The 23,975-nt window shown below is 51.5% G+C and overlaps 1 protein-coding gene and 1 pseudogene across 2 annotated transcripts; one reads left to right on the top strand and one right to left on the bottom strand.

Moving 5' to 3' along the window:
* Positions 1-1,090: 1,090 nt before the first annotated feature.
* LOC142823203 (uncharacterized) lies at positions 1,091-12,712 on the bottom strand (annotated as a pseudogene). Its single transcript, XR_016347408.1, has 4 exons — positions 12,633-12,712; positions 9,363-9,689; positions 7,534-7,602; positions 1,091-1,830 (listed from the first exon to the last, which is right to left on the bottom strand). The product of XR_016347408.1 is annotated as an uncharacterized LOC142823203 (transcript).
* A 2,166-nt stretch (positions 12,713-14,878) lies between these two features.
* On the top strand, positions 14,879-22,274 carry LOC149522066 (uncharacterized). Its single transcript, XM_089771529.1, has 4 exons — positions 14,879-15,190; positions 18,954-19,337; positions 22,070-22,072; positions 22,104-22,274. Exons 1-4 carry the CDS (start codon positions 15,157-15,159, stop codon positions 22,247-22,249), a joined length of 567 nt encoding a protein of 188 aa, XP_089627655.1. The 5' UTR covers positions 14,879-15,156; the 3' UTR covers positions 22,250-22,274.
* The last annotated feature ends 1,701 nt before the right edge of the window (positions 22,275-23,975 follow it).

The following is a 23,975-nucleotide window of genomic DNA, read 5'->3' as shown; positions in this document are numbered from 1 at the left end:
AGTCACTTTTGTACAAGCCTTCAATATCAGCATTTTCTGACCATTTTTTCACCGTCAATTTAACAAAATTAGCAAGTCTCAAGTCGAGTCTCAAGTCACAAACAGTGAACCCGAGTCGAGTCTCAAGTCGAGTCACCTAGGCAACTTACGTCGGACTCGAGTTCAAGTCATGGGACTCGAGTCAACAACTCTGCATGCACCTACGCCATGACAGAACCGGAATCTCTCCCGCCATTGTTGTTAACCCCAAAGGGGGTTAGCTATGTCGGCAAGGGGAGGTCTCCCACTGACATAACACTGTCTACAGCGGGGTGGAGATGGTGTTACAGTAACGGAGCAGGAAAGAGCGCCTGAGATGTGAGCCCTTGTATCAGAGGCCTAGGGTAAGGCCTGAAGCCTGAACTAAAGTAGAGGTCGAACTTTGCTAATGTCAAGCAAAGAAACAAAGTCAGGGTTTGCCTGATGGCAGTATCAGTGCCCCCTCGACCCTCCCCATTCTTGCTAAATTTGGTCTGCTTGCAAACGGGCTCAGTCTGGTCTGTCTGCAACTCCCTGTCCCCCCACAGCTTCAGCCCCACCCCCCAACAAAGCGGCTGCTCCCCCCACGATGTGTGTGGTGGGCGTATCAGTGCTGAGCTGCATAAGGCACCAACACTGTCAGGAACATCTCTTCTTTGATACAAGGGCTTATATTTCAGGAACTTTTCCTACTATAGCCATCCCTGAGTGGTAGGGGGCAGAAGTGTGTGGATTTGTCACACCCCTGAACCATATATGGCCACACCGACATAGAGCCATAATGTAAACCCAACCTCAGAGTTGTCCTATTCCAAGGGAATTACTCATAGCAGTAAAGTTAAACACACATAGGCTATGTCTACACTGGCATGATTTTCCGGAAATGCTTTTAACTGAAAAGTTTTCCGCAAAAGCATTTTCGGAAACGCGCGTCTAGATTGGCAGGACACTTTTCCGTAAAAGCACTTTTTGCAGAAAAGCGTCCATGCCAATCTAGACGCGCTTTTCTGCAAAAAAGCCCCAATCGCCATTTTTGCGAACGGGGCTTTTTTGCAGAAAACAAATCTCTGCTGTCTACACTGGCCCTTTTGTGCAAACGTTTTTCAGAAAAAGACTTTTGCCCAAACGGGAGCAGCATCGTATTTCCGCAAAAGCACTGACAATCTTACGAGATCATCAGTGCTTTTGCCGAAATTCAAGCGGCCAGTGTAGACAGCTGGCAAGTTTTTCCACAAAAGCAGATGATTTTGCGGAAAAACTTGCCAGTCTAGACACAGCCCCCGAGTTGCCGAGTCTGCATTTTTCACTGGGGAAAAATGTTCAATGAAAAATTTGGCCCAGTTTACTCACTCCCATTGCTGGTCTTTATAAGAGGGATCGTCTCTTCTAAATGGGTCCCCACGCCCTTGTCTGTTCCCTTCTAATGGGTCCCCACTCACTCTGATTCCCTAATCTAAGCCTGTGTCCCCCATGAATGGGTCCTTTCTCTTGGTTCCGTCTCTGGCCACCATTAGCAAATCTTCCTCATCATTTTGGAGGGGGTAGATCTCAATTCGGCTTCCTGATTCCCTGGGCCTGGTATCTGTCTCTAAACCTCACTGCACTCATCTCTTTCCTGTGAATTCTGTGCACTTCCAGGCTGCTTGGTGGCAGCAGCGTGCTGCCAGAAATGAGTCAACTTAGTGAAGATGGCTTGCAGGTAGGCAGACACTGTTCTTCGATATTTCATAAACTGACATATGAGCCACACGAATAACAACACCACTGCCGCCACCGCACCAGGAATCTGGACAAAATTCCACAACCCTGGCTCTGAAACAAAAGAGAGAAAGGCCTCTTAGGAAGGGACTCGGTTAAACGGCCGCAGTGCTGCGGTGAGGATCCCAAACGATTAAGACATCCCCAGAATACCATAAGAGCTGAGTTTGGCCATGCACAGATGGGCTTTGGGCACCACTGAGAGCAGATCTCTGGACTCATTATCCCCAGCTGCCAACCTCATGGAGGGAGAAAGGTGAGCCGGGCAAAGCAGCTCCTGTTACAGAGCCCGGGAACTGTGATTTGGAAGTTGCCTCAGGATGGGGTCTTCACTGTCAGAGGGGAAGCGGTGTTAGTCTGTAACTTTAAAAACAATAAGAAGTCCCACGACACCTTAGGGTGCATCTACACTGCACTGTGACTCGAAATAAGCGATGCAGTTTGTGCTATGCAAATTGCGTAGCTTATTTTGATGTTATTTCAAAATAGCTTAGTTCGTCTACACAGGGCCAAATTTCAAAATAAGGCACTATTCCAAAATGTCCCTTAACCCTCATGCAATGAGGCTTACAGGAGCATCGGACTAGTGAGCCCATTATATTTCGATATTACGGGCTTTCTCTTAAGACGCGGAATAACTATTTCAGGATACTCCAGTATCCTGAAGCAGTGTTGCAGCATAGACAGTTCCTTAGGCTACATCTACGCTACGAGTTTTCTCAGCAAAAAATATGCTAATGAGGGACTCATTTGCATGAGTCATGATCTCATTTGCATATTTTCTGCCAGTCCGTGATTGCGTAAAAACAAGCAGCGTGGAAATTTTCTTTTTGTGCAAAACCCCCTTTTTCTGCAAGATTCTTATGCCTCAATGAGCATATTTTTTTGCCAAGAAAACTCAGTGTAGACATAGCCTTAGAGACTAACACAATATATATATATATATATATATACACACACACACACACACACACACACACACATATATATGCAGTATCATGAGCTTTTGTGGGCAAAACCCACTTCCTCAGATGAGTTGGAGAGAAATAACAGGAACCCAGAAATTTATAACAGAAAAAGAAGGGAGAAAAAACAAACAAAAAAGATATCCGTCAATGGCAGGACGGGTGCTAATGAGACTACCGTGATTTAGTGAATATAGTCCATCCCCGAATATACCCCGCGGTTTTTCCAAATTGAGTAAAAAAAATCTTGTATACCCCGCGCACGAGTATAACCCGCAGGGTATACAAGACTTTTTTGTGCCGGGGGATATATTTGTTAATTTACGGTGCCGGGGGGGTTCCTGCGGGCACTCACCACTCTGGTTCCTGTGCAGCCGCCAGCCTCCAGCCTCCAGGTCGGGGAGCACTCATCCCCCTGGTTCCTGCAGCTGTGGCTGCACAGGAACTCACCAGGTGAGTTTAAACAATTTTATATACCCCGCACCCGAGTATAGCCCACGGGTGGGGGGTGGGGGTTCGGGGTTTGTAAAAATGAATATAATCCATGGGTTATATTTGCTAAATTAAGTAGGCTGGAAGTGTCCCCATACTTAGCTTTTGATGTACACATGAGGTGTTAAATGCAGACGAGAATGGCTTTATAATACAACATCCAGTTAATGTCTCTGTTTAACCCCAGGGAAACTGTCAAATTTCTCTCTCTCTGTCATTCATTGGCTGGTGACATTCCTTTGTAGAAGAACGGCTGCTTGTAAATCCATGATTGATGCTCAGGCAGATTAAAATGTTCCCTTGCAGGCAGGGCCGGCCAGAGCCATTCCGGCGCCCCGGGCAGACAGTTTAATTGCGCCCCGGGTTGGGGGAGAGCGTATGCGCGGCCCCGCCCCCACACCGGTGTGCGGGAGAGGGTGCATGTGTGGACCCATCCCTGCCTGGAGTGTGGGGGAGGGCGTGCGGAGCTGGCGACTGCAGGACGCTCGTGCCCGGCCCGGCCCAGCCCAGCCCGGCTACCGCTGCTGGCACAGTGGCCGTGGGGGGGAAGGACGCTGCTTCCGGGAAGGAAGGACGTGCAGGGAAGGACAATCTGGCACCCCGGGCAGCTGTCCGGCTAGCCCATGCCTTAATCCGGCCCTGCCTACAGGCTTCTGTGGGTTACTATTCCTGATGTCAGATTTGTGTTCATTTATCTTTTGGCCCAGGGACAGTCTGGTTTGGCCAATACACACGGCAGAGGGGCATTGCTGGCACTTGATGGCATTTATCACATCAGATACATGTCTTCTGTTATACATCTTTTTCTGTTATCAATTCTGGGTTCCTATCATTTCCATTCCAGCTTCCAGCTCATCTGAGGAAGTGGGTTTTGCCCACAAAAGCTCACGATACTATATATATATATATTTGTTAGGGCATGGCTACACTGCAGGGCAAAATTCGAATTAAGCGACGCAAGTTCAGCTATGTCACTTGGATAGCTGAAGCTAAAAATAGCTTAATTTGGCTATTGGCCCCGTCTACACAGCAGGAAGTTGAAGGAAGAACACTCTTCCTTCAACGTCCCTTGCTCCTCATGAAATGAGGCTTACAGGAGTCGGAGAAAGCAGTCCTCCAGCTCGAAATAACGGCTTGTTGCGTAGCTGTGTTCTTATTTCGGAATGCTGCTGTGTAGATGTACTGTAAGGTGCCACGGGACTACAGACACAGCCTGAGCCGTAAATCAGGATCCGTCCAGTCTCCTCCCTCTGTTTCTAAAGTTACAGCCTAACACGGCCACTCCCCTCTGAGCCTTTTTAACTAGAAAGTTTAATTTGCAGACAGAATTCTGGCACGAGTCAAAAAACCAGCCTGACGCACCGGCACCCTGGGGTTCTCACATTTGCGATGATTCCTTTTCTTTGGCGTTCTTTGCCAATTCCCTAGCAGCAGGCTAAGAACAGCTGTCTATGTCCTTGCCAGACCCCAGGGAAGAACTGGGCTTGGGTTTTCCTGGAAGGGGCAAGCGATGGACTAGCTGTAGACTGAACATCAGTAGAGAAAGAAGAGCTGAAGGCAGGCTCTGACCTCGCCATCAATGTAATGAGTAGAGAAATGTATCATAGTCCGTGGAATCTAGTCTCTTCCCATGCAACCTGGCCTTGTGTGTCTTGACTCTCGGTTATATAGATTTCCCCAGAGGAAAACCACACTGTGGAGTTCTGACCCAAAAGGGCGTTACAGCAGTGTTCCCTGTCGGATGAGTGTGTGGGTGGCTTCCCAGGAGAGGTTCAGATGCTGCACAGCCGATTGGCACCTGCCCGCAGCTGGCAGCATGGGTTTCTAAGGGTGGTGCACATCCCTTGGTGCACATAACAAAATTTATTCCGCACATAGGTGGACAAAATTTGAGGAAACATTGAGTTGCTGGGGTGTAGCAAGGATATTAATGGGGGGGGGGAGGGCGCACCCTTATGTCTGCCCTGCCTTCCAAAGGAGATGCACAGAGCATGGCGTCTGCTCACCAAGACTCCAACTCTAGGGCAGCAGAGCAGAAATATGGGTGGCAATGTGATACCATGCTTCCAGGCAGCAGCACAGGAGTAAGGGTAGGAATACTGCAATCAATGTTCCCTCTAATCCTTTTTTTCTTCTCTGTGCAGAATAATTTTTTCTATGTGCACCAAGGCATGGGGGAATGTGCACCACCAGTAGAAACACAAACCTAGCTGTGGGTGCCCTGCTAATCAGCTGGGCGGCACTTGAGTCTCTCCTGATCGGCCTCTCAAGCGCTCAGCTTAGAGGAAACACTGACTGCAACCTTCCAGAAATAACCGTATGCCCCCCCTCCCGCAACTCCTCAACTCCTTTTGGCTCAAGCCCCCCCCCCATTACAACACTGTGACATTTCCTATGACCGTGAATTTGGTAGGGCCCTCGCATTGGGTCAGTGATACATAAGCACAGCACTGGGGGACAGAGATGGGCCCGATCCTTGTGCCTGTCGAGCTCTCAGCGATGTTGGTGGGGAGACGACTACGTGCGAGTACCGGGGCCACTGGAGTGGCTGTAGGAAGTGTCTACCCCAGGGGTGGTCAAATACCAGCCTGTGGGCTGAATGCACTCCACCTGGTTTAGCCCCTGCTGGTCTCCCCCACTGCTGTATTTACCTGCACCTCCACAGGTCTCGGGGGAATCGCAGCTCCCATTGGTCGCTGTTCCCAGCCAATGGGAGCTGCCATCCCTCGTACCTGTGGAAGCGCAGATAAATATAGCAGCAGCGATCCGCAAGGGGCTAACATAACATAAGAATGGCCATACTGGGTCAGACCAAAGGTCCATCTAGCCCAGTATCCTGTCTGCCGACAGTGGCCAGCACCAGGTGCCCCAGAGAGGGTGGACCGAAGACAACGATCAAGCGATTTGTCTCCTGCCATCCCTCTCCAGCCTCTGACAAACAGAGGCCAAGGACACCATTTTATCCCCTGGCTAATAGCCTTTTATGGACCTAACCTCCATGAAATTATCTAGCTTCTCTTTAAACTCTGTTATAGTCCTAGCCTTCACAGCCTCCTCTGGCAAGGAGTTCCACAGGTTGACTACGCGCTGTGTGAAGAAGAAATTTCTTTTATTAGTTCTAAACCTGCTACCCATTAATTTCATTTAGTGTCCTCTAGTTCTTCTATTACGGGAACTAATAAATAACTTTTCTTTATCGGCCCTCTCCACACCACTCATGATTTTATAGACCTCTATCATATCCCCCCTCAGAAATCCCAAGAAACTGCTGCCCACCGCTCAACCACTGGTCTACACTGAAGGGCTGCACTGTAAGTTTTCAGCGCACACATGGCCTGAGCCATAAATCAGGTTCCTTCCCCCGTCTCCTCCCTCTGCAGAACCTCCCGATGACTCCATTTAAACACCTACAAAATCCCCATTAAAAGCCATCTCCTCTACAAGCCTCTCTCCTTGCAATGTTAAGAAAACTTCGCGGCTGACAGTGTCTTCCAGATGCTGCTCACTTCTCTCTAACTCCTGTTTCCTTTGAATGGTGCAAACTTTTGTTCCTTCCTCCCAGCTGGTTTCTTATGAGATTTCATTTCCTAGCTTCCTCGCTATGCAAATAGCGAAATGCTCTCTGGGCCAGTCTTTACGGACCTTGCTAAGCGGGCTGCAAATTCCAGACACCTGCTAAGTATCATATTTAGCTTAATTGGGCTGTTAAGTAATTATTTGACAGTGCTTAAGCACCTCCCTCCCTCACCTCAGGCCACCAGCAGCTGCTTTCTATGACTAAGGAGGATAGGCCAGAAAGGGGCGGGATTTAGGACACACCTCTCTCCTTGCCATCTCCCATTGGTTAGTGTAAGTGACTCCGTCCCCCCCAAGCACACTGACTATTGGGGATCACAGTTTTCTGCCCTTTAATTCATCCCCCTAATGCAGGGGTTCTCAAACTTTGTGATACCGTGACCCCTCTCTAAGTTGCTCATGACCCCCCCCCCAAGTTGCTCACCACCACCTGGGGGGTTGGGACCCACAGTTTAAGAACCCCTTCCCTAGTGGACACCCCTTGGGAGCCCCCAAACACTGCTCCACCATTGGCTAAGGGCTCGTCCTTGACCGGAGCCAATTTTGCTGGAGACGTGGGGTTCCCGTGGCTCTGGTGGTGGCCCGAGGCCTCAGGCTATCTGAGAGGAGTGGGAGCAACTGGACAGGGACCTTGAACTCGCACTGACATCAGGGCCAGCGTGACATTCAGGCGGGGCGGAGAGAGGGTGTCGGTTTTGGGATTCCCCCATCCCAAACTACTCACCCGATCTGTTGGTTCCATGGTGAGGTTCCCATGTGATCCTGGACTCTAGAGGCAGGGATGAGCTGGGCTCTGGAATGAGACAAGGAGGAGGAAAGTGTCTGTGAGGACTCCATATATCAGAGGTGCAGCAAGTGCTGTGTGTGGCCTGCGAGACAATTTTGTTGCCAACGCGCAGGAGTGGCCAGACTCAAATTGTTTCTGGCTGTGTGTCTTTTCTCCTACTAAAGTGGCATGCCCGTAAAGCCAGAGCATGTGCAGTGAGGGGTGTGCCAATGGCACACAACGTTGGCACTCCCTCTGCATCCAATCAAAGCGCTGCTACAGTTCCACCGGCACCCCCTGCACAATTTAGGGCCCCAAGCCTAGTTAGCAAAGCCACCCTGTCCCAGGAGAACATCTTGGTTACGACAATCTTGCGGCCCAAGGAGCTGAAGGAGCATGTGGAATCTCCATCACTGGAGATCTACGAGCCAGTTAAACAGATACCTGTCCGGGAAGGTTTAGATCAACGGTTCCCAAACTTTTTGACATCACACGCCCCTGACCGGGGCTGAAAAACAGACACAGGCCCTTTAATTGCTGAGATCAGCAATTAAAAAAAAAAGGGGGGGGGAGGGGGAGTTGCTGACCAAAAAAAAAAAAAAAAGTTGCCCTTTTAAGGTGGTCATCATTTTGAAGTCTGCCCGGGACCCTCCATCCTCCCCCTGCCCCAGCCAGTCCGAGCTGCACATGTTCTCGTGGACGTCCAAGCCAGGAAAATCAGAAATTACCAGACTTTCACTTGGTATTTTCTGAATTTTCTTACCAGACAGACCAGGCTCTTTCTTATGGGTGAATTGATGGGGGGAGGGGGAGGGCAGTCACCTCATGCCCCCCTCGAATTTCTTCATGCGCCCCCCAATTTGGGAACCTATTGTCTAGATGGTGCTGGGTCCTGCCGCAAGGACATGATGGCCTCTCGAGGTTCTAGAATGCTCTGGTTTTATGATGCTATGAATTCCACCCTCTGCCCCAGAGCCCTTTGATTAGGTAGGGCCAGATATTCAAAGGTCTTTGTGTTCCTGAAGATGCAAATGGATTGCTATTGGGATTTTCAAATGTGACTAGCCCCCATCCTGTGAGGCAACTGGGCTCTGTTGAAAATCCCCCTAAATTACACTGAAAACGGGCCTTAGGAGCTTTTGAACCCCCGCTCCCGCAAGCGCCTATTTGCAACATTAGGTGCCTAAATCCCTTGGGCGACCTGACCCTTAGGCCCGGCTCCTCCAAGGTATTTAGGGACCTGGTTCCCAATGATCAATAGCTGGGCCTCAGAAACTAAGGTGACGGGCCAGCGATAAAACATAAAACAAAGGCAGGCCCTTTGTTGCAGTCTGACCGAGCTGACAGTCAGACAGAGGTGGGCGTAAGTTAATGAGCAGCCTGAGGAACGAAAGCCCTGCTGGCCACCCTAAAAATTGCCTCATGGCCTGTACAATGCATTGCCGTTCCCTGAGAGAGAAGTTTTTAAACTTTTCTTATACTGGAAAAACTTTTCTTCTACCGGTCATCTGAAGAAGTGAGCTGTGGATACCTTAAGTCCAATTCCTCCAGCAGACCCGCAGTAGGAGGTCGACGGGAGACACTCTCCCGCCAACTTCCCTTACGCCTCACAACTGCAAGGAGTTTCGGAGTTGACGGGGTTGCCCTCTGCATTCAATTGAGCAGGTCCTCACTAGACCCGCTAAATTGAATGCTGAAAGAATGAGCTTCGCAGCATTGATCCACAGCATTGTAGCATAAACATTGTCTCAGAGTTTTTCCCGGGAGTCACCGAGCATCAAACTTACCCACCAATGTCACATTTATGATCGCCACACACTGCTCAGTCATGTGATCTCGAATCTTGTACTCTCCCGCCGCGTCTTGGCTCACGTGCTCCATCCTCAAGTCGCCACCGGAAAAGGAAAATGTCTCCTTAAAGGAACTGAGGAGTTGCTTGGTGCCCTCAGGAGAGGCGTAAATGACATCTTTCCATTGCAAAGTTGAGGAGTTATATTTTTGCACGAAAAAAGACGTTTCTGTAATGTTGGTGGTATTCAGTCTGAAGATGCTCACAGTGCTTCCTTCAGACACAGTCTTTACCTCCGGGGGGACGTTCAGACAAGCTTTGTGAGCTGTGAGATTTCAAACAAGAAGTGTATTAGTTTGGCTTGTCATCATATCCAATTATTTTACTTATAATTCACCTATGGCATGACATTATGAGGAGGATGTATCATATAGACCAGTGGTTTTCAAACGACGCGTCGTGACCGAGGACTGGGTAATCCTAGAACATAATGGGTCAGACCAAAGGCCCATCTAGCCCAGTATCCTGTCTGCCGACAGTGGCCAATACCAGATTCCCCACAGGGAGGGATCACAAAAGGCAATCCCTCCCCAGTAACCCACCTCTAGAGAAACAGAGGCTGGGGACACCATTCCTACCCATGCTGGCCAACAGACATTGATGGACCTCACCTCCATGAATCTATCTAGCTCTTTTTTGAACCCTGTTAAAATTCAAGCCTTCGCTGCATCCTCTGGCAAGGAGTTCCACAGGTTGCTTGTGTGCTGAGTGAAGAAAAACTTCCTGTTGTTTGTTTTAAACTTGCTATGTAGTATAGTGGAATGTCACTGAGTCTCGTGGCTGCAGGGGGACCAGGTGAGGAGTGGGGGGCGCTAAGGCTCTCTGCCTGGCCTGGCACCACAGATGGGGCTGTGCCCCAGAAGTAGCTAATAGCAGGCCAGGGGCTTATATTGGGGGGCAGGGGGAATAGCGCACAGGGCTCCATGCACTGCCCCTGCCCCGAGCCCTCGTTCCGCGCGCCCATTGGCTGGAAGCCTGCTGCTGGCTGGGAGCCGCTCGAGGTCAGACCCTCCTGCCCCAGCCCTGCCCCAAAGCCGGAGCCCCTTCCTACACCCCAAAACTCTCCTCCTCAGCTGCACCCCGGAGCCCACGCTCCAGTCACGTTACGTTGGGTCGCGGCAGCAACAATTTTCTTCAACTGGGTCCTAAGAAAAAAAGTTTGAAAACCGCTGGTCTATATAGCTCACCGCACGAGAATGACCGTACATTTGTGGGCGTATAAAAGTGGAAGACAGTTCCTCTAAACACCAAACTCCACGCTGGCTGTTCCCCGTGACCTTATTATTATATTCCAGATCTTTGCAGATGGATTCCTTAAGTACTTGCTTCTTCCAGGAGCCCCAACCATGCTAGTTCTGAGGAAAGTGGAACTTAAACACGCAATGGTTTAAAATGGATGACTTGTTCCAAAGGGCTCTAGAACTCCTGGAATCCATAACTCCAGTTACCTCTGCAGTGGGACATGTACCCCCCTCGCCAAGCCCCGAAAACCCCAAAGTTGACTCCCCCTACAAAAGAAGAGGTGCACTTCAAATCCACCCCACCCCCTGCCCCCAACTCCCCAACCTGGGGCTAGTCAGGGCCCTTCCTGCTTGTCAGCAGTGGGGAGCTGCCCCTCCTGCCCCAGAAGTAGCAGGCGGCTAGCTCCAAACCTTGCCCTGGGTCTCCCACCGCCTCTCCTGAGCCCCCTCACCTCCCAACTTCCTGCCCTGCCTCCTGCAACCTTGCCTCTTGCCTGGAGTCCCCAGCACTGCTCTGACCTCTGCATTCCCACCCCCTGCCCTGAGCTGCTCCTCACCCACAAGCCTGCCCCCCTGCAACCTCCACTCTCCCAGGCCCAGGTCCTGAGCTCCTCCTCACCCCCAGCCCTGCCCCCCAGCAGCCCCACACTCCCAGCCCCCCTGCCCTGAGCCGCTCCTCACCCACAATCCTGCCCCCCTGCAACCTCCACTCTCCCAGGCCCAGGTCCTGAGTTCCTCCTCACCCCCAGCCCTGCCCCCCTGCAGCCCCACACTCCCAGCCCCCCTGCCCTGAGCTGCTCCTCACCCACAACCCTGCCCCCCCTGCAACTGCCACACTCCCAAGCACAGGCCCTGAGCTCCTCCTCACCCCCAGCCCTGCCCCCCTGCAGCCCCACACTCCCAGCCCCCCTGCCCTGAGCTGCTCCTCACCCACAACCCTGCCCCCCCCGCAACCTCCACATTCCCAGGCCCAGGTCCTGAGCTCCTCCTCACCCCCAACCTTGCCCCCCTGCAGCCCCACACTTCCAGCCCCCCTGCCCTGAGCTGCTCCTCACCCACAACCCTGCCCCCCCTGCAACCTCCACACTCCCAGGCCCAGGTCCTGAGCTCCTCCTCACCCCCAGCCCTGCCCCCCTGCAGCCCCACACTCCCAGCCCCCCTGCCCTGAGCTCCTCCTCACCCCCAGCCCTGCCGCCCTGCAGCCCCACACTTCCAGCCCCCTGCCCTGAGCTGCTCCTCACCCACAACCCTGCCCCCCCTGCAACCTCCACACTCCCAGGCCCTGAGCTCCTCCTCACCCCCAGCCCTGCCCCCCTGCAGCCCCACACTCCCAGCCCCCTGCCCTGAGCTGCTCCTCACCCACAACCCTGCCCCCCCTGCAACCGCCACACTCCCAAGCACAGGCCCTGAGCTCCTCCTCACCCCCAGCCCTGCCCCCCTGCAGCCCCACACTCCCAGCCCCCCTGCCCTGAGCTCCTCCTCACCCCCAGCCCTGCCCCCCTGCAGCCCCACACTCCCAGCCCCCCTGCCCTGAAGGACCCAAACACTAGGTACCAGTAAATCTTCTAGAAAAATAATAATAATAATAATAATAAAAAAACGGTCGCAAAACCCTCCCAATATTTTCTGAAAATCAACCAGGACAGGGCCACTAGTGCAGAAACTGAGGGGGCTGCCACACCCCCTGGGTTGAAGGGGTTTCTGTCAAATTCAGGGGTTGCAGTTTGGTTCCATGGCTCTCACCCTGCCCCCCTCCACCCCCCCCCCCGCATACAATTTATTCCCACCCCCTCCCCAGGCAGGACAGGACCTGAAGCAAGGGGCAGGCAGAGGTGTTCGGAACACACCTCCGCTGCCTTCGCCTCATAACTTCCTCTAACCTGCAGGCAAAACGCATCCCTCCTCCCCGTTTCTGCTTGGGATGCCAGCGCCCCGGAGCAGCACAGGCGGGAGACAGGCTCTCTTACCTGAAGGGCCGTCCAAAACCGCAGCCAGGCTGAGGAGCACTGCAAACACACCTGCCCGTCGCATGGCCGGCAGGTGAAAGGAAGAGGTGCGGCTCTGCCAGAACATTACCACACGTCTAGTCCAGCCCACACATCACCTGCTGTCGACATGAACCAATTAAAAAAACTAAGGTGGCGTCGTCCCTGTGGCGCTGGAGAGACTAAGAGCTGGATTTGGGCTTCAGCTTTTGTGGGTAAACCCTCCCCCCCCCAAGCACTTCATCAGATGCTTCTGACAAAGTATTTTTTACCCATGAAAGCTTTTGCCCAAATCAACCAAACGACGAGTCCTGGGGCACCTTAGAACAGGGGTGGGGAACCTTGATTGGCTCTGGGGGGGCTGCTGCCCCACAGAAAAATCCATTGAGGGCCACCCACGCATGAGACGCAAAAACCAACCAACCAGCCCCTCCCCCCGACACACCCTCACTGATGAGGCCCCTGTCTGAGAAGAAGAAAGACCCTCCCCACATTCCCTTCCCATACGAGAGCCTGGGGGAATGGCAAGAGGGCTGGAGAGCCAGCTTGGGCTTCCAAAGGCTTTGGGGGAAGCCCAATCTGACCTGGGAGCCAGATTCAGGCAAACCAGGGGCTGTGTTTGGCCCCGAGGTCTTAGGTTCCCCAATCCTGCCTGAGGGCACGTCTACACTACCCCCCTAGTTCAAACTAGGGTGGTTAATGTAGTCAATCGAAGTTGCAAATGAAGCCCGGGATTTAAATATCCCGGGCTTCATTTGCATCTTGCCGGGCGCCGCCATTTTTAAATCCCCGGTAGTTCGGACTCCGTGCCCGCGGCTACACGCGGCACGGAGTAGGTAGTTCGAATTAGGCTCTCCATTCCACGAGGAGTAACGGTAGTTCGAATTAGAAAGCTTCATTTGCAACTTTGATTGACTATATTCACCACCCTAGTTCGAACAAGGGTGGTGGTGTAGACATACCCTGAGGGTATGTCTACACTACAGTGCTCAGCTAATTCGAATGAGCACATCTAGACTTAAAAACTAGTTCGAATTAGCGTTTTGCTAATTCCAACTAGCGCGTCCACACTGATTGGACGCAGGGGCGCATTTAAGGGCAGCTGAAACCGGTTCCGGCAGGGCATCAGGTCAGTAGTTGCTTTGTGTGGCTGCTGTCTGAGGCTAACTGAGGCTCGTGCTTAAAGGGACCCCCCTGGACAGCAGGTTCTCAGCTTTTCCGCTTGCTCGCCTACCTCGCCGAGGGACAGCAAAGCGTTTTTCTCTGCGCCCGTCTGTGTCGGTGCTTCCCTTTGGGGACGCTGCCGCAGTTGGCACCATGGAGCCAGAGCTCGCCCTGCATCTTCTGGTGCAGTTTTTGGATTTGCTGCTGCAAGCCCAGCACCAATGGCTGGAGGCTGCCTGGCACCACCTGGTGCACGTCTACGGACTTGCCAAACCTACTCATTCTGAAATCATGAGCCAAACAACAGCACTGGCTTAAAAACACCTGAGAGTTTAATTCTGGGGCTGTGAGCCACTCTAGGATACCCAGTTCATCATCTCTGGTTTCTCTTCCCTGGCAACATAGGCGAGAACCCTGCTTTTCTATTTAAATACAAGCAGCCAGTTCTCTAAAAAAAATATGACGGGAAACCACAAGCTGGAGTTTAAGAGAAAGCAGCGGCTATCATGAGACTGGGATGAGTTGGCCACGCGGTCACGACCTCCTGCAGGCTGCTGGAATATCAGCCAGGGGATTTTGGCTCGGCACACAGCAGCCCAGAGAGCAAAGAAGGCCGAAGCAGCAGGGAGAATCCAGCCTCTTGCACTTTCTCCTGGAGGTGCTCGGTTGGGCATCAAACATTTCGGCGAAACGCTTTGAAATGTCAAAGCTGTTTAAAACTCTCTGGTCCATGGTGGGATCCGTAGTGGCCCGTTGTAGCTGGTGTCGCGTACAGCAGCCCAAAGGTTGCTCTGAGCTACGCCAGGGCTGAACCAACCCCTTGGACGGCCCCAACAATGAGAGAGCTGAAATTCTGTTTAGCTTTCTTCCCTCCTTGCCCGGCTTCAACCCCAGCACTGCCTCCTGGCCCTGGAACAGCGAGGGTCTGGCTTTGCCAGCCTCAGAGACCACCAAGACACGCCCCCACGTTAGCGTATTAAGGGCCTAACCCTCTCAGCCCCAGGAAAACAACAGGCCCCGTTAACCACGCTTTGTCGTGTCTTCCTGTCTCTTTGTAGGGCACCTCTGTGCTGGTTCTCAGAACCTGGACCCCAGAACATGCCTGTGACATCCTGTGGCGAGCTCTGGAGGGTCTAACGCCAGACCACATCCTCGGCTCCGGAGCAAGCGTGACCGTCACATCGGTGCATTTCAGACAAAGCCAGCCCTGCTCTGTGCGCTCGGTAAATGCCCGGAGCTTTCCTTGCCAGCAGCGGAGACGAGCAGCAATTTCTTTGCCTTTCCAGAGCTCGGGAAGGGCTGGAGTTCAAGGCGGGACTAATTCTCTCTGCGGCCCAGAGAAATGATCGCCGTGCTACTGTTGTCTGCCTTCGTGGGTGAGTACGGACTGTCTCTGAGGCCTAGTGAGACGGGATCCATCCATGCTTGGCTAGACCTTGAGCGTGAGTCTAGTTAAAACAGTACAACCACCCGAGTGTGGGTCTAGTTAAAACAGTACAACCCTCGAGAGTGGGTCTAGTTAAAACAGTACAACCCCTTGAGTGTGGGTCTAATTAAAACACTACAACCCCCCAAGTGTGGGTCTAGTTAAAACAGTACAACCCCTCGAGCGTGGGTCTAGTTAAAACAGTACAACCCCTCAAGAGTGGGACTAGTTAAAACAGTACAACCCCTCAAGTGTGGGTCTAGTTAAAACAGTACAACCCCTCGAGCGTGGGTCTAGTTAAAACACTACAACCCCCCGAGTGTGGGTCTAGTTAAAACACTACAACCCCTCGAGAGTGGGTCTAGTTAAAACAGTACAACCCCTCGAGAGTGGGTCTAGTTAAAACAATGCAACCCCCCGAGTGTGGGTCTAGTTAAAACAGTACAACCCCCCGAGTGTGGGTCTAGTTAAAACAGTACAACCCCTCGAGCGTGGGTCTAGTTAACCCCTCGAGTGTGGGTCTAGTTAAAACAATACAACCCCTCAAGTGTGGATCTAGTTAAAATAGTACAACCCTCCGAGTGTGAGTCTAGTTAAAACAGTACAGCCCCTCGAGCATGGGTCTAGTTAACCCACCGAGTGTGGGTCTAATTAAAACACTAAAACCCCTTGCGTGTGGGTCTAGTTAAAATAGTACAACCCCTCGAGCATGAGTCTAGTTAAAACAGTACAACCCCTCGAGCGTGGGTCTAGTTAACCCCTCGCGTGTGGGTCTAATTAAAACAATACAACCCCCCGAGCGTGGGTCTAGTTAAAACAATACAACCCCTCGAGTGTGGGTCTAGTTAAAACAATACAACCCCTCGAGTGTGGTCACTGTTAAAGTGGTATAAGTGTGTTTACGCTGGTAGAGTTTCATCCCCAACAGGAAGAGGAATGAACTGGATGGGTATAAGTTGCTTTTTCACTAGTATAGATGCATCCCCCTCGAGATATTTCTGGTATAACTCTATCAATACAATGGACAAACCAATGTAATAATTTTGGTCCAAAATCTGTGTGTTGACGAGAGCTAACTTTATCCTTGACCATAAATACTGGTAGATTATTTTCTTGGTTGTTGGAGCCAGTCAGGAAATAGAAAATATATGTGACAAATTTTCAAATACCATTAGAGATTTGTAAGAGCAGGTTAGATAAACATCAATCAGGTTTTATCTAGATGGTGCTTGGTCCTGCCGTGAGGCCTGGATGACCTCTCGCGATCTCTTCCCGTTCTAGCATTCCGTGATTCTATGAAATTTTGGTACAGATTTCGTTTCTTTTGAATGTGTTGGCTGAAATGTTCATTTTTTTCAATGATAAAAAAATGGGAAGGTATCCAATATTTTGCTTGGTTTCATTCTGCATGTTTAAAAGGCCTTGCTTGTTTTTGGTGTGTGGAAAGGGAATCATTTTTTGTACGGTCGGTGGTTTGGGTGTTTTTGTTTTCTTTTGGTCCCCTTTCTTCCTCCTCGTTTTTCTGCTGGGAAAATTTTCATTAACCAAAAGAGAGAAAGTTGGCATCGGGGAGTGAGCGTGTGAAGGGCCTTTTACAAAGAGCTTGGGCTTTCTTTTCCAGTGGCAAAAGGCTAAGAAAGGGAGAAAAACTGGCATACAACTGTAGAGGGAAAAAAATCCCTTTTATTTCCATTCCTCTCCCTTCCCACACGGAAGGCTTATTCACACTGGTAAGGGAGCAGGGGCCGGGAGACTAGTAATAGAAATGTAGCCGTGTGGAGAGAATCACATGGGCAGGGGATGGGGAATAATTCAGCCCACAGGCTAGAACTGGCCCCTGGCTTCTCTTGATCAAGCCCACAGCAAAACTCTGGAGCTCTAAGACAGCCCGTGGCCCTCTGTGGGAGGTGGGGAGAAGGAGACCTAGAGCCTCTCCCATGGGCCGGATCAAGGGAAGTTTGGGGCTGGATCCAGCCCCGAGGGAGCCCCTGCACCCGGAACGTGTCTATTTTGTAATTAGGGGTCACGCCAGGGAAATTTGTTTTTTTTTGTTTCTTGGAACCGATAGTGACGGATTTTGTTTTTTGTTGTTGGATCATTTGTTTTGTTGTTGTTTGTTGGGGGCTTGTTGGAGGAATTTTTTTGCTTCGCAGTGCTGCGTGGCCTCCAAATAATTTAGAGATCTTGGAGTTATTGTGGACAGTTCTCTGAAAACTTCCACGCAGTGTGCAGCGGCAGTCAAAAAGGCAAATAGGATGCTAGGAATTATTAGGAAAGGGATAGAAAATAAGACCCCGAATATCTTACTGCCCCTGTATAAAAATATGGTACGTCCACATCTGGAATACTGTGTACAGATGTGGTCTCCTCACCTCAAAAAAGATATTTTGGTCTTGGGAAGGGTTCAGAAAAGGGCAACTAAAATGATTAGGGGTTTGAGGAGAGGTTAAAGCGACTGGGACTTTTCCATTTAGAAAAGAGGAGACTGAGGGGGGATATGATAGAGGTCTATAAAATCATGAGTGGTGTGGAGAGGGCCGATAAGGAAAAGTTATTTATTAGTTCCCTAAACAGAAGAACTAGAGGACACCAAATGAAATTAATGGGTAGCAGGTTTAAAACTAATAAAAGAAAGTTCTTCCTCACACAGTGTGTAGTCAACCTGTGGAACTCCTTGCCAGAGGAGGCTGTGAAGGCTAGGACTATAATAGAGTTTAAAGAGAAGCTAGATAATTTCCTGGAGGTTAGGTCCATAAAAGGCTATTAGCCAGGGGATAAAATGGTGTCCTTGGCCTCTGTTTGTCAGAGGCTGGAGAAGGATGGCAGGAGACAAATCGCTTGATCATTGTCTTCGGTCCACCCTCTCTGGGGCACCTGGTGCTGGCCACTGTCGGCAGACAGGCTACTGGGCTAGATGGACCTTTGGTCTGACCCAGTACGGCCGTTCTTATGTTCCCCCCCATCAAAAAATAGGCCTTCCACTCCTAACTTGGAGGCCCAGGGACTGTTGATCAGGGAGAACAATCAACAGAAAAGGACGTGGGGAATTGCAGCGGACGAGAAGCTGCATATGAGTCAACAGGGCGCCCTTGCAGCCAGGAAGGCTGATGTCATCTTGGGGTACTTTAGGAGAAGCATTGCCAGCAAATCTAGGGAAGTGATTATTCCCGTTTATTCAGCACTGGTGAGGCCACATCTGGTGTATTGCGTCCAGTTCTGGGGCCCCCTCCTATAGAAAGGGTGTGGACGCATTGGTAGGAGTTTAGCGGAGGACAACCAAAATGCTGAGGGGGCTGGAGCACATGGCCTACGAGGAGAGGCTGAGGGGTTTGGGTTTGTTTAGTCTGCAGAAGGGAAGAGTGAGGGGGGTTCCAAAGAGGCTGGAGAGAGGCGGTTCTCAGATGGCAGAACAAGGAGCAATGGTCTCAAGTTGCGGTGGGAGAGGTCCAGGTTGGAGATTAGGAAAAACTATTTCTCTAGGAGGGTGGGAAGCGCTGGGTTGGGTTCCCTAGGGATGTGGTGGAATCTCCATCCCTAGAGGTGTTTAAGTCCCAACTTGACAAAGCCCTGGCTGGGCTGATTGAGTTGGGGTGGGTCCTGCTTCAGGCAGGGTGTTGGACTCGACGACTGCTGAGGTCCCTTGTGACCCTGTGACCTTTGCCTGCATTTTAACTCCACTTTACAGAGTTCTTCATTCTCTCTCGCTCCTCCAGGGACCTGCTCCGGTCTCGTTATAACCACTTCGGAGAACCCCGTCCACGCCACGGCCAACCAGACGGCCATCCTGCCCGTCTCCCTGCGGTTCTCCGCCCCGCCGGGGGAATTCTTGCACATCAAATGGGATTTCCTTTCAGGCCACCGCCCCGTCTTAGCCTATGTGCTGAGCAAGTGCGGTGGTGGTGGCGAGGGGTGGCCAGGTTCCTGCCAGGCCAGCGTGAAGGTGGCGGAGGAATATCAGCAGCAGGCAAACCTCTCTCTGCCGAGCGGCTCCCTGGTGATCCAGCGAGTGCAGCCTATGGATGCCGGGACGTACCGGATCACCGTGCGAGGCCTGGATGTGTGTGTCATGGCAGAGTTGAACCTGACTGTGGATGAAGGTAACCGACAGGGAGATAGGGTTGCCCGTATTGGAACAAACAGCCTGGTATTTGCAGCATGTGTCCAGTTAAAAAACAAACAAAAACCATAGAGAACACCAGGCATGTAAAATGTCCAGTATTTTCTGTTTTTCTCAGATGGAAAGTCACGTGGGATGTTTTTCTCCCTGGTGGGGGCAAGGGGGAGTGTGGGAGTGTGTGGAGATTTAAAGGGGCCATCACTCTTGTTTTGTGAATTTTTTTTGCTCAACAAATTTGATCCCCGTTTTTGCTCAACAACTTGAGCAAATTCCATGTCCAGTGTTTTTCGCGAAACTATCTGGCAACCCTACAGGGAGAGGAGCATGAGTGGCAGGTAAGCCGCCCCCATCCCGCTTAGTAGAGGCTAGCCTCCTGGCTCCGCCCCTTCTGCCCAAGACTCCGCCCCTAGAGTTGGTGCCACCTTCCGCAGCTGGAGCCCAGATTCCACCCGCCACCTTGCAGCCAGAGGAGTCCCAGCCTGCCTGCTACAAGCTACTGGCCAGTTCTCTCCTGACATTCCAGCTGACCCAACCCAGCCACAGCAACCAGCCCAAGGTCCGATTTCCAGAGCCCGCACTGGCTTTAGGGTAGGGAGGGAGGGTTGGTGTGTGGGCAGGCAACAGCTGGGAGGCACCACAGAGAGACATCTGAGCACACCTGGGGTGGCAGGGGAATAGGGCAGGCGAGATCAGCCATAGGAGAGAAGAATGGTTTGTCCCAGGGATTTCTCCTCCCCCAGAGCATCCTTCCCAGTCTGTTCCACCTCCCATGTCGTTGAGGACACACAGTCTATCTCCTCCCCCCCCCCCCCCCCCCGACCTCCAGTATTACAAGCGTTCACCTTATTTCTGGTCTGTATTTGTCTAGCTTACTATTCCCAGCCTTCAGAGTGCGTTTTACCTTCGTCTGCCAGATGTAAAGAGCCGCTTGCTGTCAGATTGTAGTTCCCAGCATCGTCATTCATCATAGACAGTGATCAAATCTCCTTTAGCAGTCTCCTCCGTGAACTAAAGAGACTCAGCACCCAGAATCTCTCCCTGCCCGACGTTTTAAAAGTTTCAGAGGTGTGGCATATTAGTCTGTAACTTTAAAGACTACTAGTCCTGTGGCACCTTAGAGACTAGCCAAAATATATGTATTGTCAGGTCCCATGAGCATTCCTGGGCAAGACCATAATCCTGAGTGGAGAAAAGAGGGGGCGGGACCCTTAGAATAAAAGGTAGAGGGAGAAAAAAAAGTTACATGTCAATTACAGTCATAGAACACTAGGGGTATGTTCACACTAGCCCCCAAGTTCGAACAAGGGAGGCTAATGAGGGCGACCGAAATTGCAAATGAAGTGCGGGATTTAAATATCCCACACTTCATTAGCATGTTCCCGGGCACTGCCATTTTGGAAATTGACTCGCCCGGAAGAACTGCCCGCGTCTACACATGGCAGAGAAGGGCGATTCCGAAATACTTCAAATGAAGGGGTTTATTTCGGAATCGCCCTTCTCTGCCATGTGTAGACGCGGGCAGTTCTTCCGGGCTAGTCAATTTCCAAAATGGCAGTGCCCGGGAACATGCTAATGAAGCGTGGGATATTTAAATCCCGCGCTTCATTTGCAATTTCGGTCACCCTCATTAGCCTCCCTAGTTTGAACTGGGGGCTAGTGTAGATGTATCGTAGGACTGGAAGGGACCTTGAGAGGTCATCGAGTCCAGTCCCCTGCCCTCATGGCAGGACCCAGTACTGTCTAGAAGTGGTTCCCAAAGTTTTCCACATCATGTTCTCTTTTTGATTTTTGAGAAACCCTCACGCCCCTCCCCCCCCAAAGTAAATATAGCAGCAAAACTTCTTGAGCGGACGGCCGAGTAGATGGATGGCCCGGGCTCTTTCTTGGGGGGGAAGGAAACTGATGGGGGAGAAGGGGGGTGGGTCACCTTGCACCCCCCCCGGAATTTCTTCATGCCCCCCCCCCCAGTTTGGGAACCCACTATATCATCCCTGACAGGTGTCTGTCCAACCTGCTCTTAAATATCTCCAGAGATGGAGATTCCACAACCTCCCTGGGCAACTCATTCCAGTGTTTCACCACCCGGACAGGCAGGAAGTTTTTCCTGATGTCCAACCTAAACCTCCCTTGCTGCAGTCTTCTAACCCCTGGTCATTTCATTTTCTGGGCGTAACACAAGCTGTTTTTAGCACGTTACGGCCAGCCTGACTTTCACTTTTTTCACTTTTTTTTCACGGCTCAAAAAACACAGTTGGTCTCATTTTAAAAACAAAAACCAACGTTGAGACTCCGGAGCTCAGGAAAGCAGCAGGGCACGTGGGTGTGTTAGCTGTCCTACCACATCCTTTCTAACTGGAGCCCTGAATGATCATGATAGAAGCCCTCAGGCCTCCCGTCCGGAGGGCCAAAACGGGCAATTGCCTTTTAAAGCAGCACTGAAGCTACAGGCTGTGTGCTGCAGGTGGCGCTAAAGGCTGGTGGGGGCGTGGCTGTCCACAGCCCCGCCCCTTCCAACTGAAGCCCCGCCCCTTCTGGGAGCCTGGAGCTGCCCTTCCATCTTGTCCAGGGGCCCAGCAATTCTGTCAGGCCCCCTGAAAACCCTGATGGAAAACTCAGTGAAAGTTTGTGAGGTGCCCAGACACGAGGGCAACGTGCGTCTTGTGATGGAGACAGCGATCTGCATGGGAGCTTTACATCAGGCCTACAGAGGAGCCGGTCTCTGTGATTCACTTCTGTCTCTCGGCAGCGGCGCCCATACACTCGGGAAGAGGGAACAAAGCCAGACTCAGCCTGGTGCGCAACGCCATCCGCCTTGGCTTCACCGGCCTGGTTCTCTGTCTCTTGGGCCTGATCGTGGCTGAGGTGAGTGATCCCAGCCAGGGTTGCCTCTAAATTTCTCATCCATGTGTGGAATAATTTTTTTCCACCTGTGTGTGGAATAAATTTTGTTTTGTGCACCGAGGCATGACAAAGGTGCACCACCACATGCTGCGGGCACTGTGCTAATCAGCTGGGCCGCATTTGAATGTCTCTTGGGGGGGCTGCCCAAGAGCACAGCTTGCAGGGTACACTGCCCCCTGCTGCTGCCTCTAGGGGACATGGGGAAAATGATTGACTGACAGAGGAGCCAACGAAGCGTGGTAGCTAAAGTACGTTGCTGTGAGGGGCGTGGCCCAGCATCACCCATGAAGGAAACCGGTGTCAGATTAAATCTGGCTTTGCAAGGCCTGGAATGCAAGTTGCTTAGTGAAACTCCATTTCTGCTCAAACCCTGCAGCCGGACCGGTGCATCCTCAGCTTCAGCTTTCTCCACGTTTGCTGATAGCTCCAGAGGATCTGCACTACGAACCTGACAGAGAGAGGGGTGTTTGCGGGGGCAGAGCTAAGTGTGAGGGGTGGGGATTTTGGGCTGGCTGTCACTGGGGGAGGGCCGCCTCAGGTGCCAGACTGCCAAGGCCGGCTTTAGTCCAATTCGCCCGAGTCCCCTGAATCGGGCCACATGCCTAAAAGGGCCCCGTGCTCTAAAACCAGAGGGCCCAACGCCCTAAACTTGGAAGTGCGCTGCGGGAGGGGGCGTTGGCCCCGGAGGAGGAGCGCGGCAGGAGGGGGGAGTCAGCCCCTGGTTTTGGCTGGAAGACAGGAATCCACCCTGTCGCTGGGAATTTAAAGGGGCTGTGACTTTCGTGCTGTTTTTTTTCCCCCTCAACCAAAATTAGACTCAGACTCATAGACTTTAAGGTCAGAAGGGACCATTATGATCATCTAGTCTGACCCCCTGCACAGTGCAGGCCACAAAAATCTCACCCACCCCTCCTAGAATAATCCTCTCACCTAGATCTTAGATATTGAAGCCTTCAAATACTTTGAAGACCCCAAGATGCGGAGAATCCTCCAGCTGTGATCTGTGCCCCATGCTACAGAGGAAGGCGAAAAACCTCCAGGGTCTCTGCCAATCTACCCTGGAGGAAAATTCTTCCCGACCCCAAATATGGCGATCAGCTGAACCCTGAGCATGTGGGCAAGACTCACCAGCCAGACACCCAGAAAGTTCTCTATAATAACTCCTATCATCCCTCCATTGACCTATTTCCAACTGATAATGAATGGTCAATTAGTTACCAAGATCCTGTTCTCATCAAACCATCCCCTTCATAAACCCATCTAGTTTAATCTTTTGCCCCCACTACTTCCCTTGGAAGGCCGTTCCAGAACCTCACTCCTCTAATGGTTAGAAACCTTCCTCTAATCTCAAGTCTAAACTTCCTACTAGCCAGCTTATATCCATTTGTTCTTGTGTCCACATTGGTATTAAACTTAAATAATTCCTCTCCCTCCCTGGTATTTATCCCTCTACTATATTTAAAAAGTGCAATCATGTCCCCCCTCAGCCTTCTTTTGGTTAAATTACTGTGTGCGTGTGTGGTTTTTTTTGGTTTTTTTTTGGTCAACAAAAAAAAAAAATCTCGGCTGCCGGGGCCCCATCGAAACGGTCTGAATTGGGCCCCGCACTTCCTAAAGCCGGCCCTGCAGACTGTGTGGGTGGGGGCCCACTAGGACCCAGAGTGTAGAACATTGTGGCTGCTGCTGGTGCCTGTGCATTCTCTCTGCTCTAGATGCA

This window comes from Pelodiscus sinensis, chromosome 19 (assembly GCF_052426305.1).
Source record: "Pelodiscus sinensis isolate ZL-2025 chromosome 19, ASM5242630v1, whole genome shotgun sequence".
In the NCBI taxonomy this organism is placed as follows: Eukaryota; Metazoa; Chordata; order Testudines; family Trionychidae; genus Pelodiscus; species Pelodiscus sinensis.
This window is presented reverse-complemented; position numbering and strand designations above follow the sequence as displayed.